The sequence below is a fragment of the Phoenix dactylifera genome, chromosome 17 (assembly GCF_051530095.1).
Source record: "Phoenix dactylifera cultivar Ajwa chromosome 17, Ajwa_hap1_PhDact_Kaust_v1.1, whole genome shotgun sequence".
Classification (NCBI taxonomy): domain Eukaryota; kingdom Viridiplantae; phylum Streptophyta; class Magnoliopsida; order Arecales; family Arecaceae; genus Phoenix; species Phoenix dactylifera.
In genome coordinates this window covers 9,184,117-9,195,112 of record NC_143206.1, presented here as the reverse complement: position 1 = coordinate 9,195,112, position 10,996 = coordinate 9,184,117, and the positions used below count along the sequence as shown (strand labels likewise).

The following is a 10,996-nucleotide window of genomic DNA, read 5'->3' as shown; positions in this document are numbered from 1 at the left end:
TCATAACTAATTTTTTCCGACACACAATACCAGAGCACTGAACTTGTTTTTTTTATTTTCCATGCGCTTTTCCCGTGCTTTTTTACCAATTAATGTGGATGCCAAAAGAAGTCAACACCATCTAATGTTATAGAGTAATAAACAAAGAGGAACAAATCAGCTTCTACCGGACAGCAATATTGTCCTATGAGATGTTGCAGTTTGATTCAATCATCGATCGCAGAAACTTCTGCAAAATAATTTGGATAGGCTCCATTAGTACTGGTTTAAGAAGGTTTAAGAACCTGACTTATAAAGGTTGTAACCTAACTATTAAAAAGATTACAGGGTTGCCACATACTTCGTAACCAAACTGATGGAAGAATTTGTAATCAAATGGCATTAATCCATAAATCAAACAGGCTGCAGAAGAACCTTGGAAGAGATGAGGCAACACAATTCAACAAATTCATAGAGCGGGCAAAGCCATCTAAGAGCTTGAATCAAAAATTTATATTAATTTATGTTTTTTTAGGGAGCCCTTACAGTTAAGCGGGGCCAATGTAAAAATGACAAATTGCAGGGGTAAAGGGATTATGAACCTCCAAAAGAAATAACACTATTGGACTAACACTGTTGTACCTATAAATAAAGATTAACACACGACAGTCTAAAGCTATGATACAGCTCTTCCCACAAATGACTGCCTCTCCGCTTCTGCTTTGGCAGAATAATACTAAAATCCATATGTACAATGAGGCAGGCTGCATTTCTCATTCTCAAACAGAAATCTCTCCTCGAATAAGCTCTGATTTGGATGGAGAGGCATCTCATAGAAATTTCCTCCCATTACAAAAACAAAAAAAAGAGATACTTCCTGAACTGTCTGAGCAAGCTGCTGTTGAACCCAGATCAAAGAATTTCACCTATAGAAATGTAATGTCAGAAGATGTACATGGAACTGCATTGATTGATAAAAGCGAGCTGAATTACTTAACCAAAAACTTGTGGCATACCATTAACTGTTGACAACAAAATGCTTATCTTGGTCTCCAGTAACCAGGTGCTGCAAAAGCAGAAAACAGAGTTCATTTAAGCAAAATTCACCAAAACCATGTTAGCTGAACCAATCTGATTAGCTGATGTGTATAAACCAGGATATGCAGCAATGTTAGACTTTCTTAGCATGAATTATAAAAGAAAAAAAGGGTGATATAATAATAATAAGGCCATATTTTTTAGCTCTTGCACCTCCAGCCGCTCGAGAAACTCGGCTCTCTATTGGTGGTCTTGAAGCAGATACAGAGTAACTGGACACCCTGGGATGAGGAGGCCACCCAGGGCATGGAATTGGTGGGGGATCTGATGGTGGACCATAGTGGGACAGAGAAACAGGAGATGCCTCCACCTTTTCAGAAACTGAGGGACCTGCACAGAAAGGCATTAAGTTCAGGTCCGTGATAACAATTAGTGCAGACCTATTTCATAGTTAAAGAACATGTCCTACAGTTCCTGCTGAACATAAAGCATCCCACCCGAATGAAAAGCTGGAGAAAACCTGCCCCTCTCAACAATCTCTTGTTGAACTGGTCCCCTTGCACCTCTATCACCATAGAAGTTTCTCCTATGGATATCATGTACAAAGTGGAACCTCTCAGTGAATGCAGAACAATTGCCCCAAGGTTGAGCTCTTTGTTGCGGTTCAGCATGGACATAGGAGAACTGATTTGAAACTGTTGGAGGGGGTGGCTTTAAGTGATAGGTCTTATTGCACGTAGGGGCAGTGACCATAGACTGAAAGTTATTCCCAGAATTGTTAGCTGGATGAGAAGCAGGAAAGCTGCCATAAGAACTAGAAGAACTATGAGATAGGACAGGTGGTGGCAACTGTTTTGGAGGACCTCCATATCTAGGCATATAACACGGAACCAACTCTGAGGGCATCAAGTTCGCACTCAGAGTACTTGGACGCTGACAAGACTCTGATTGTTGATTTTGCATATTCTACACAAGATCAAAAAAGAAGCTTAAATTAGAAACAGTAAAACTCCCACACCACATAATTTTCTTAGAAAAGCTGAAGAACTCACATGGGTAGTGCTAGAAAGATGCAAGTCAGCAGTATCAGCAATAGCATGTGAACCGGGTTGATGTTGTGAAACAACAGAGAGAGCGCTAGAGCAAGGGGGAGGCAAAGGCGGAGGAGATGATGGCAAAGGGGGTGGAGATGGTGGCCTGTCCTCAGGGAGTGGAGGAGCAAAGGGCAATGAATGATGCTGATCAGGTTGATTATGAGTACTGCATATGGTATCATCTCCTGAAACATGAGAGGAGGATCTCACTTCAACTTCGCAAAGAGGAGCTACATCCTCCATCTCTAGCTCACCATCAACATCTTCTAGGATACGCCGGTGCTTCTCAGTGATTCCCTTCTCATGATCAACTACAGCAAGTCGTTCTGGAGTAACAGCCTCGAAACTTTTTTCATCATCAGCACTTGCTTCCTCATCTTCAAGCAAAGTAGTACGAAATAAGCATGGAAGTTGGAAACTGGTATTGCTGAAGCCCACAAAAAGAAAAAGCAAAAGAAGTACAAGTGAGAAGTATGCTCACAGCAAGACAATAAATTGCACTGGTACTGAAGTACTCAAGAAATTCAAATATTGTAACAACGTTTTCCAGCTAACATAATCCCTTGAACTTTGTTTTGCGAAAAAGACTAAACCATCTAGTAATATAACCAATTATCAAATACACCATGACCACCTTCTTAATGAATATCCAGCTCACGCCAGCATAAATCCCAATGTGTACCTCTATGATCATCACTATCAAACATCTTTTGACTCCTAAAAATTCTTTTTAACATTGACTGGATCAGGAAAAAAGAACATAAATTGCTTCAGTGGGATGTTCTTAACAACCTTGTAAGCACTCATGTTACTAATGTAAAAACTAAAACATATAAACAATAACATGGGTTATGAAGAAAGGGTTGATATGAGATCAAACAAGTCTTCATCTGCCAGGCCTGGAACTCCACCAAAGACCAGATTTTAGCCTGAAAGTGCACCAAACTGACAAAACAGGATATACCACAATGCATTGCTATGAACTTTAGCATGCTCTTAGCGTGTGTTTGCAAAAGTGCCCGTGCGAGCATGAGAGAGAGAGAGAGCCATAACATCTAAAGTACCCAAAAAAATGATATTTTAATCATATCTTGCCTAGGACATTTAAATGATGTTATGAAATAGCAATGTTGTTACAACTGCCCACCTAGTTGCCTAGCTTAGCCCAAACTACCTAGGCAAGGCCTGCCTAGATGGCCCAACTACTGGGAGATTCGCTACAGTATCAGGCACTCCACTTGGATGATTGGGAATCCTGCTGGGCTGTCCAGATCCATTAGGCACTTGCCCAACAAAGCAGTATCCGATCCAAACAATTTGAGCCTAGGCTTGATTGAACCCATTCACTGGCAACTCAAAGGGGGGAAAATGAAATGTAAGAGCTAAACCATCGACCTTCCCATCCCCTCTTTCTCTTCGCTCTCCACCAGGGTTGTGTCTCTCAGCTCCTAGAGCAAGAAAGGGGCTCCGTTCCACCATTGAATGAACCACTCTTAGCAGTGACTAGAGTCGAACAAGGTCCATGAGACACTTGGCACCAAGAGATGCGCAGGGATTCGCGAGGGACTCAAGGTAAGTCCGCATCTATCTCACTTTTTTTTGTTTTCCTTAGACACTTGGCAACAAGGCCATGAGATACTTGGCACCAAGAGATGGGTGGGGATCCTAGGGGGGAACCAAGGTAAGTCCGCATCTCTCTCACACTTTTTTCGTCTTTGTGAGAGAAAATTCTGTTATACAGACATATCATCTACTTAGCACATATTATAGTTGGGGAGTTTATTATTGTCAATCTATTTAAAGGCCGGCCACAAGTGGTTCAAGAGGGTTCTAATTTCAAATCACAGTGTTCTTTCTTTGTTCACCTCATCTCCAACCCAAAAGGAAAAGAAATAATAAAATTATCAGATATTATGTTCCTCTCCCCTGTTTCTGTCTGTTTTGTTTTTCTTCTTTCTCATTTAGATTTTGGAGTTACTATTGATGTTATTGAGTGGATATTTCTTTTATATAATTTTCACCCTGCCATAATTTAATCATCATTTGCGTACTACTAAAATAATAGTAGTATCATCATGTATAATTGATATGATTTCTATATGTTGCCAATTTTCTTTCTTTTAGCATGTTACTTTTTTTCTCGTAGCATTGCTACATATCCTCGAATCATCTGATATTGATAGTTTATTGAGAACAATGCTATTTTTAATCAATAATTGAAATATATGAAAGTACAAATTCTTTTGTAAATTTTGTACAAATTTTGTCGTTTTTGGTTGGTGCCTAAAAACCCAGTCTATTGCCCTAGCCCATAAAAGGGTCCATCACCTGGGGCCGCCTAGGTTATTTGATAACTATGAGAATGAGTTAATTCGATTAAAAGACAGACAAACCCATTAATAGGTTTGTGCAACAATTCGACACCTGGTTTATAATATATGCCTCAAAAGAAAGAACCAAGTAATCATGTGCCACACCTATGCCATTTATGAGATGGGCATGCACAGTGCAATAAAGCATCATGTCATCCCATGCATGTCAAAGGCTCATTTGGCAAAAAAAGGGTCGAAGCAGATATATATCAGTCCATGCTAGTTGATGAAACAAGAAGCATGACACATTGGTGCAGGTCCTCATAAGTCATAGCAATAATGTGCTCATAACTGGCTGGCATGTTATGTACCGTAGGATAAGAAGAAATACAACAAATGAGACCAAAAGAGCGAAGAAATATAGACATCATTTTTGTAGATATTCAAACCAAGGGGTAACAAACCTCATCTAATATATGCCTCAAAAGAAAGAACCAAGTAATCATGTGCCACACCTATGCCATTTATGAGATGGCATGCACAGTAACATAAAGCATCACGTCATCCCATGCATGTCAAAGGCTCTTTTGGCAAAAAAAGGGTTGAAGCAGATACATGTCAGTCCATGCTAGTGGATGAAACAAGAAGCATGACACATTGGTGGAGGTCCTCATAAGTCATAGGCAATACTGTGCTTATAACTGGCTGGCATGGTATGTACCATAGGATAAGAACAAATACAACAAATGGGATTAAAAGGGAAAAGAAATATAGACATTTTTTTTGTCAAACCAAGGGGTAACAAACCTCATATTAGTTTTCCAATTTTATACACACACACACACACACACACATGGTAGATCATTATCTCTTGAAAAGCTAAATAAAATAAGTAGAAGTAGATAATATAGAGTTAAACTTCAGGCAGGGACTAAAAGAATAGTGAGACACTGGAATTACAGATGGTGGTGCATTAGACATGCACAAAGAAAAGAATTGATGTTGCCCCAGTCAAACCTGAATGATGTAGTGTACGTTTCAATTACATTTAGATCTAGTTACTTTTAAATTTTGGACTTTGTTTTACTAATATACTATTTATTAGGCCTCAGGAGTATTATAATTAAATCCTGGAAGAACGTTACATATTTTTCATTTTCCTGTTATTTCGTAACCAAATTATGGGCTATTCAGATAATGTAGTTAGAGTCCTATTTTGAGTAGCAATATTATCTAGAGGCCCTAACAACTTTGGTCACTTTAAGAAAGTTCTGTAGTCATAAGGATTGTGCTTTGAAGAGATTTTGATGGCTTTTTCATGCCAGGAGCTATAGAATTATAAATGTTTTTGCTACCTTAGATTTGCCCTACTCAAACCTGCATGCTGTAGTTTAGGTTTCAGTTAGATTTAGATTTAGTTATTTTTAATTATTGGACTTTATTTTACTTAATATACTATTTATTGGGCCTCGGGAGTATTACATTTAAATCCTGGAAGAAGGTTACGTATTTTTTATTTCCTTTGATTTTGTAATCAAATTCTATTCAGGGAACAAAGTTATAGTCCTATTTTGAGTAGTAAAATTATCTACAAGCCCTAACAGTTTTGGTTTCTTTAAGAAAGTTTTGAAGTCATTAGGATTGCGCTTTGAGGAGATTCTGATGGCTTTTTTATGCCAGGAGCTCTAGAATGACAAATTTTTTGCTACATTAGGTTATTTTTTTTTACTTGGAAAATTCCATTCTCTTGAAAATCCTATTTTTGGAAATATTAGGAGTTTGTTCTAATTTAATTTAGTTTTGCAGGAAAGAATAAAATTCACAGGATTTCTTCTCCCGAGCTGCATCTTTCCTGGTTGATCTTCGTCCTTGGGGCCAATCAATAGCTCCCTGGAGGAAGTTTTGTTCTTTTGTGCGGAAATAATCAGGAAAATACCCAAAAAAGTAAGAATTGAAATTTAGTCTTGAATCTAGGGTTTTCACAACTTCAATTGAGAATTTAGATGTACCATTAAACAAAAGAAATTGTCATCCAAAAGAATATTCATGGAATCACATAGGCCTGTGATAGAAAAACTCTTCAATTTAGGCTATATGACCAAGTCAGGAGGATAGAAAGAGGATGACACTGTCTATGTGATCTCTTGATCACATGGACACATCTATCAAAAGACACACAGGTAGTGCCACGATTATTCATTCATTTAGGAATTCAATAAGAGTGCATTACCTCTTGCACCAACAAGTGGTGATATCACTAAATTTTTCCTTCCATTCTGAGGACCACATTCTCCAAGCCTTTAGTAGGAAACTTCAAACCTTGGATTCAACTAGATTGCTTGGAGGTTATTCTTCTAATTCAAGTACTTATGAAGGCTTATAGTCTCTTTAAGTAGAAAACGCTCATGGATCAAGAGATTATTGTTGGAGAAGAGAGGCCTCCATGTTACATATTCTAAATGTAAAGGTATGTTTAAGGTGAAGAATGATCGCATGGAGGAGATTATGCTGACAATTACATTGGTTACTGCTCGACCACTGCAAGAGTATGATCAATCAAGCAGTTCTAGATAACTAAATATCCTCCACAAGATCTATTGAGCAATTAACTGTTGGTGGACAGGCTCAAATTGGAATAATGGCAAAGCACATATATCCCTCCAAGATGGAAAGCATAGGCCATCGTGTGTTGTATAGAAGCCAAAGTTTATGGCACTTGCATCACCACATGGGAAACATTGGACTAAACATGGATATTGTAAGATGTTTTCAATTTTATTTCTTTCTTTTATATGTTAAGATTCTTCTAGAGAGAAAGAAACAACCTTCTTCAAGTGATAGTAGAAGCATTTTGCTCCATAGGAAGGGGGTTATGTTTCGCACTTCCATACGTACCTCTATGAGAGGTACCATTCATTGCAATTTACCTTCAGACTGTAAGCATGAAAAGAAGAATTTCTCCCCTTCATGGTGAGACTCCATGCTTCGAAGGTGAACTCCTTCAACCTAGATGACCAAGCAATTTATTGTTGTGACACCATAAGTTATGTTCCTCAAAGGTTCCCCATATTCTACTCTTTTCTTATTAACAATTTCTTAGTCTTATCCTTTCAAATTCCCATCTAGACCTCTAAGAAAACTTATTTAGTCTTAAACACCAATGACATACAGTCAGATCAGAAGCTTAAATCAAAGCCTTTAAAAATAGCATACAGAAATTACCTTTTTTAGGGTTGGAGTTGTTCTAAAGTTTAAAGTGTATAAATAAGCAACATTACATAAATATAACTGTTCAATGCACTATGATGGTGCCACCCTCCACAATGACCGATTCATTCTAAGTATGTATTGTGCCAATGGTGCCACCAAACAATTACGCCAGAAAACAGTAAAAAAATAAGGCCCACTAAATGACTATAAATTGGAAAAATTTTGACAATGTTGAGTTGTTGACTCATGATGTCTAATGTTTTTTTGAGATCTGAACAACTGACGAACTCAAAATCCCTATGTTACCCTTTAACAAATGATCTACACAAGTCTCTAGCAGAAGCGAGTAGAATGCCTGCCTCTTTTCCCGTCGGCTTATGTGTTCCTACTTTCTAGTGAGTTTCAAATAAGATCCTAGGTTTCTATCGTAGAGCAACTGGAGCCACTGACTCCAATGTAGTTCATTAGCACATCTGCACCATTAGATATACTAGTACCAAATCTACAAAAGAAAAAAAAAACAAATTCAACTGCAGCTATATGGATTTCAGTACAATGTTTGCAAGTGGATTTGTAATGAGTACTCAAAATAAAACAAGTACAATTTTATTTTAAAATTAACAGTAATCACAAAAATATTAATGTAGAAATCAATGGAACATCCGCCATCAGTAATGACATAAGACATATAAAATAACAATTCTAAAACAGTTTTTCCATCAACACATAAATCAATATGACCCTATGCCAAAGCCATTAGTTCCATGTAACTATATTTTCAGTCTAACAAAGGCATCATATGTTACTTCAGCAAGCTCTAGCAAAGTAATACACAAGAGGTAGCCAAAAATGAGTAAGGGCTCCATAGTCTTTAGAAGATTCCATGTAAATTTTAAGGTTCTCTCCTATATTTTCTTCAAATGAAGAATACAAAAGAATTCTACCAGTAACAATACCTACAACTATTGCATACATGCCAACTGCCAAACTTTGATGCAAATCCAGGTAGTAGAAGTCATGGATAGTACAGAACAGAGGTGGATGGAGCTAGGCACCCATATTCTATTATATCATCTCCTTTCACCTGATAATTGCCGCCACTTTGACACAGACACATAACAAGATATTAAACGTAAATTCTACTGTGTGACAGAGAGAGAGAGAGAGAGAGAGAAAAGAGAACGAGAGAGAGAGAGCCACAAACCACACCTTCCATACTCGTCAACAAGCATTCCTTCCATCTCCCTGACAGGATCATTAAGAGCCCTCTCAGTTCTTGATGGACGTCGAGAAGAAGCACAGGCAAACGATGCTTCATTTATAGAATCAAGTTCTCGAATGTGATGGCGTATAGTTGATTCTGGAAGGGTTTTCCGCTCCAGCCATAATCTCAAAACCTTTATACGGAAATACAAAAATCAGTAAGCATTAGAGTAGGATCCCCCCCCCCCCCCCAAAACACACACAGAGAAACACAAAAAATAAGAAAGAAAGAAATGCTGAAGGTTCTTGCCTTGAGGCATTGCCTGCGGTTTTCCCGTGCTGCATTTCCAGGAGGTGCCACAGCAGATAACAAACGTGGAAGCACTGATTGGACAATAGAGGGGTAAACATCTCCAGCTCCACCTGGAGAGGTTAAGAAATATTTGTTAAATGTTAAATTCATTGAAAAGCATGATGGAAAAATAGCTCACAAGCTACAAAAACTGCAATAAAGGTACCTTTTTGACTTCGCGAACATTGAGTAATTGAATCTACAAGGAAGAATAGATCAACCCTTCTGTACAAGCTAGACTCTCTTTCCAGGGTATGAAGAAGAATATCAACTACCTAAAGTGAACAAATAACACAGCAGCAGAAAACAAATTAAGTCAATATTGATCAAGAATATTGAATTTCGGTCAATTATTAAAATAACAGGCAATTACATATGCAGCTAATGAAGTATGTTCCTCCTTTAACAATTAACTACAATTTAAACAGGCCCAACAGAAAGATGAAATCTTTTCAGAAACAGAAAGATTCTTCTATAGCAACGCTGGGGATCTCCGTGACATCATGTTATAGAAAGAATCTCACAGGTCTAAAGCTAGACATACAATTTAATATACCCATGTAGTGAGAGTGGGGAAAGTAACATCACTTTCGATATTACTGAAAAACAAAACAGAAGAGCATGAGCATCATTAAGAGCATGGTAATGACTAATTGTTGGTGTCTCAACCAAAGTCTATTGTAACACTACTGAGCACCGTAACGGTTGCCCGGCGGCACGAGTCGGTACGGGCCGTGCCGGGTTCATACCAAAAGAGAAAACCTGCCGGAGCCAGAGAAGGAGGAGAAAGAGAGAGCGAACCCAAAAGAGAAAACCTGCCGGAGCTAGAGAAGGAGAAAAGAAAGAGAGAGCGAGCGGGGGAGGGAAGGAAAAGGAGCGGGCTGCGGACACCGAGTGCCCCCACCCCCACTCCACCCCCCACCCCACCCCACCCCACCACCACCACCCCCCCCCCCCCGGGCCTCTGCCGCCGCTTCTTCTCCCTCCCTTCCCCGCTCGCTCTTTCTTTCTCTTCTTCTCCAGCGCCAGCAGTGAATCGTTTTCGAAGCCGAAACCGTACCAGTTCAGGATGGGACGGTTCCACATTCCTCGGTCTCAACCACCACATGAAACACAAGAAAAGAAATACTTTTGCTGGTTCCAGTGTAGAAATTTCTCGGAGGTGTGCACATGTGAAATGAAGTACCAGGAGAAAGGAGAATGTTACAGCCCACAAAACAGAGAGCACAGATTATAGAAAAAAATGAGAGGTAACTCATTCATGTCAAAAATTATGTCAGTTCACAGACCAGCACAGAAGAGTAGCAGAACAATAATATTTCTTAGAATTTAACTATGTATCTTTATCATCAATGGAAAAAGCTTTTAGAATTTGGGTTGGCGCAACTAGTGGAGTAACAGGAGTCGACAATTATAAAGAGGAAAATCAGCTTGCATGGTTTTCAACCAAGAGAATCCAATCATAAAGCACCGGTATTCAAATAATTTTCATGCAAGATAAATGAAAGAAGTGTGGTGAAATTTTCCTTTCAACCATGATGGTGTTCCAGTAGAGACAGCACATGAAAACACATTGGACAAAAATAATAGTTTCTCTAACTCATGTATCAAGTCCCACATTATGAGCTCACCGATAAATCAACAAGGACTATCTATCCAGGTAAACAAATTATGGGAGCTAATTAATATAGAGAAGCAAAGGTTTGCAAGGAAGACCTAATCCAGATATAAGCCAGTACACCAATTTATATCCATAGTATGATCAGGAGGCAGCACAATTAGATCTAAGAACCAGCATAACATCAAGG

General features: G+C 38.7%; 1 protein-coding gene across 6 annotated transcripts in view; it reads right to left on the bottom strand.

The window, feature by feature from the left end:
• Positions 1 to 470: 470 nt before the first annotated feature.
• LOC103714418 (Tudor/PWWP/MBT domain-containing protein) overlaps positions 471 to 10,996 on the bottom strand; it is a 34,890-nt gene continuing 24,364 nt past the window's right edge. For 3 of the 6 annotated variants that reach the window (XM_008801658.6, XM_008801655.6, XM_088713213.2), the window contains 8 exons: positions 9,355 to 9,463; positions 9,147 to 9,259; positions 8,843 to 9,030; positions 2,070 to 2,538; positions 1,515 to 1,983; positions 1,231 to 1,407; positions 996 to 1,045; positions 471 to 905 (listed from right to left, as the gene is read on the bottom strand). In XM_008801658.6, coding sequence (XP_008799880.3) covers positions 1,020 to 1,045; positions 1,231 to 1,407; positions 1,515 to 1,983; positions 2,070 to 2,538; positions 8,843 to 9,030; positions 9,147 to 9,259; positions 9,355 to 9,463 — 1,551 coding nt within the window. In that variant the 3' untranslated portion in view covers positions 471 to 905; positions 996 to 1,019. Of the gene's footprint in view, positions 906 to 995; positions 1,046 to 1,230; positions 1,408 to 1,486; positions 1,984 to 2,069; positions 2,539 to 8,842; positions 9,031 to 9,146; positions 9,260 to 9,354; positions 9,464 to 10,996 lie in introns of those variants that run through there. The other 3 variants (XR_015974301.2, XR_015974302.2, XM_039132868.3) reach the window with 3 other exon arrangements.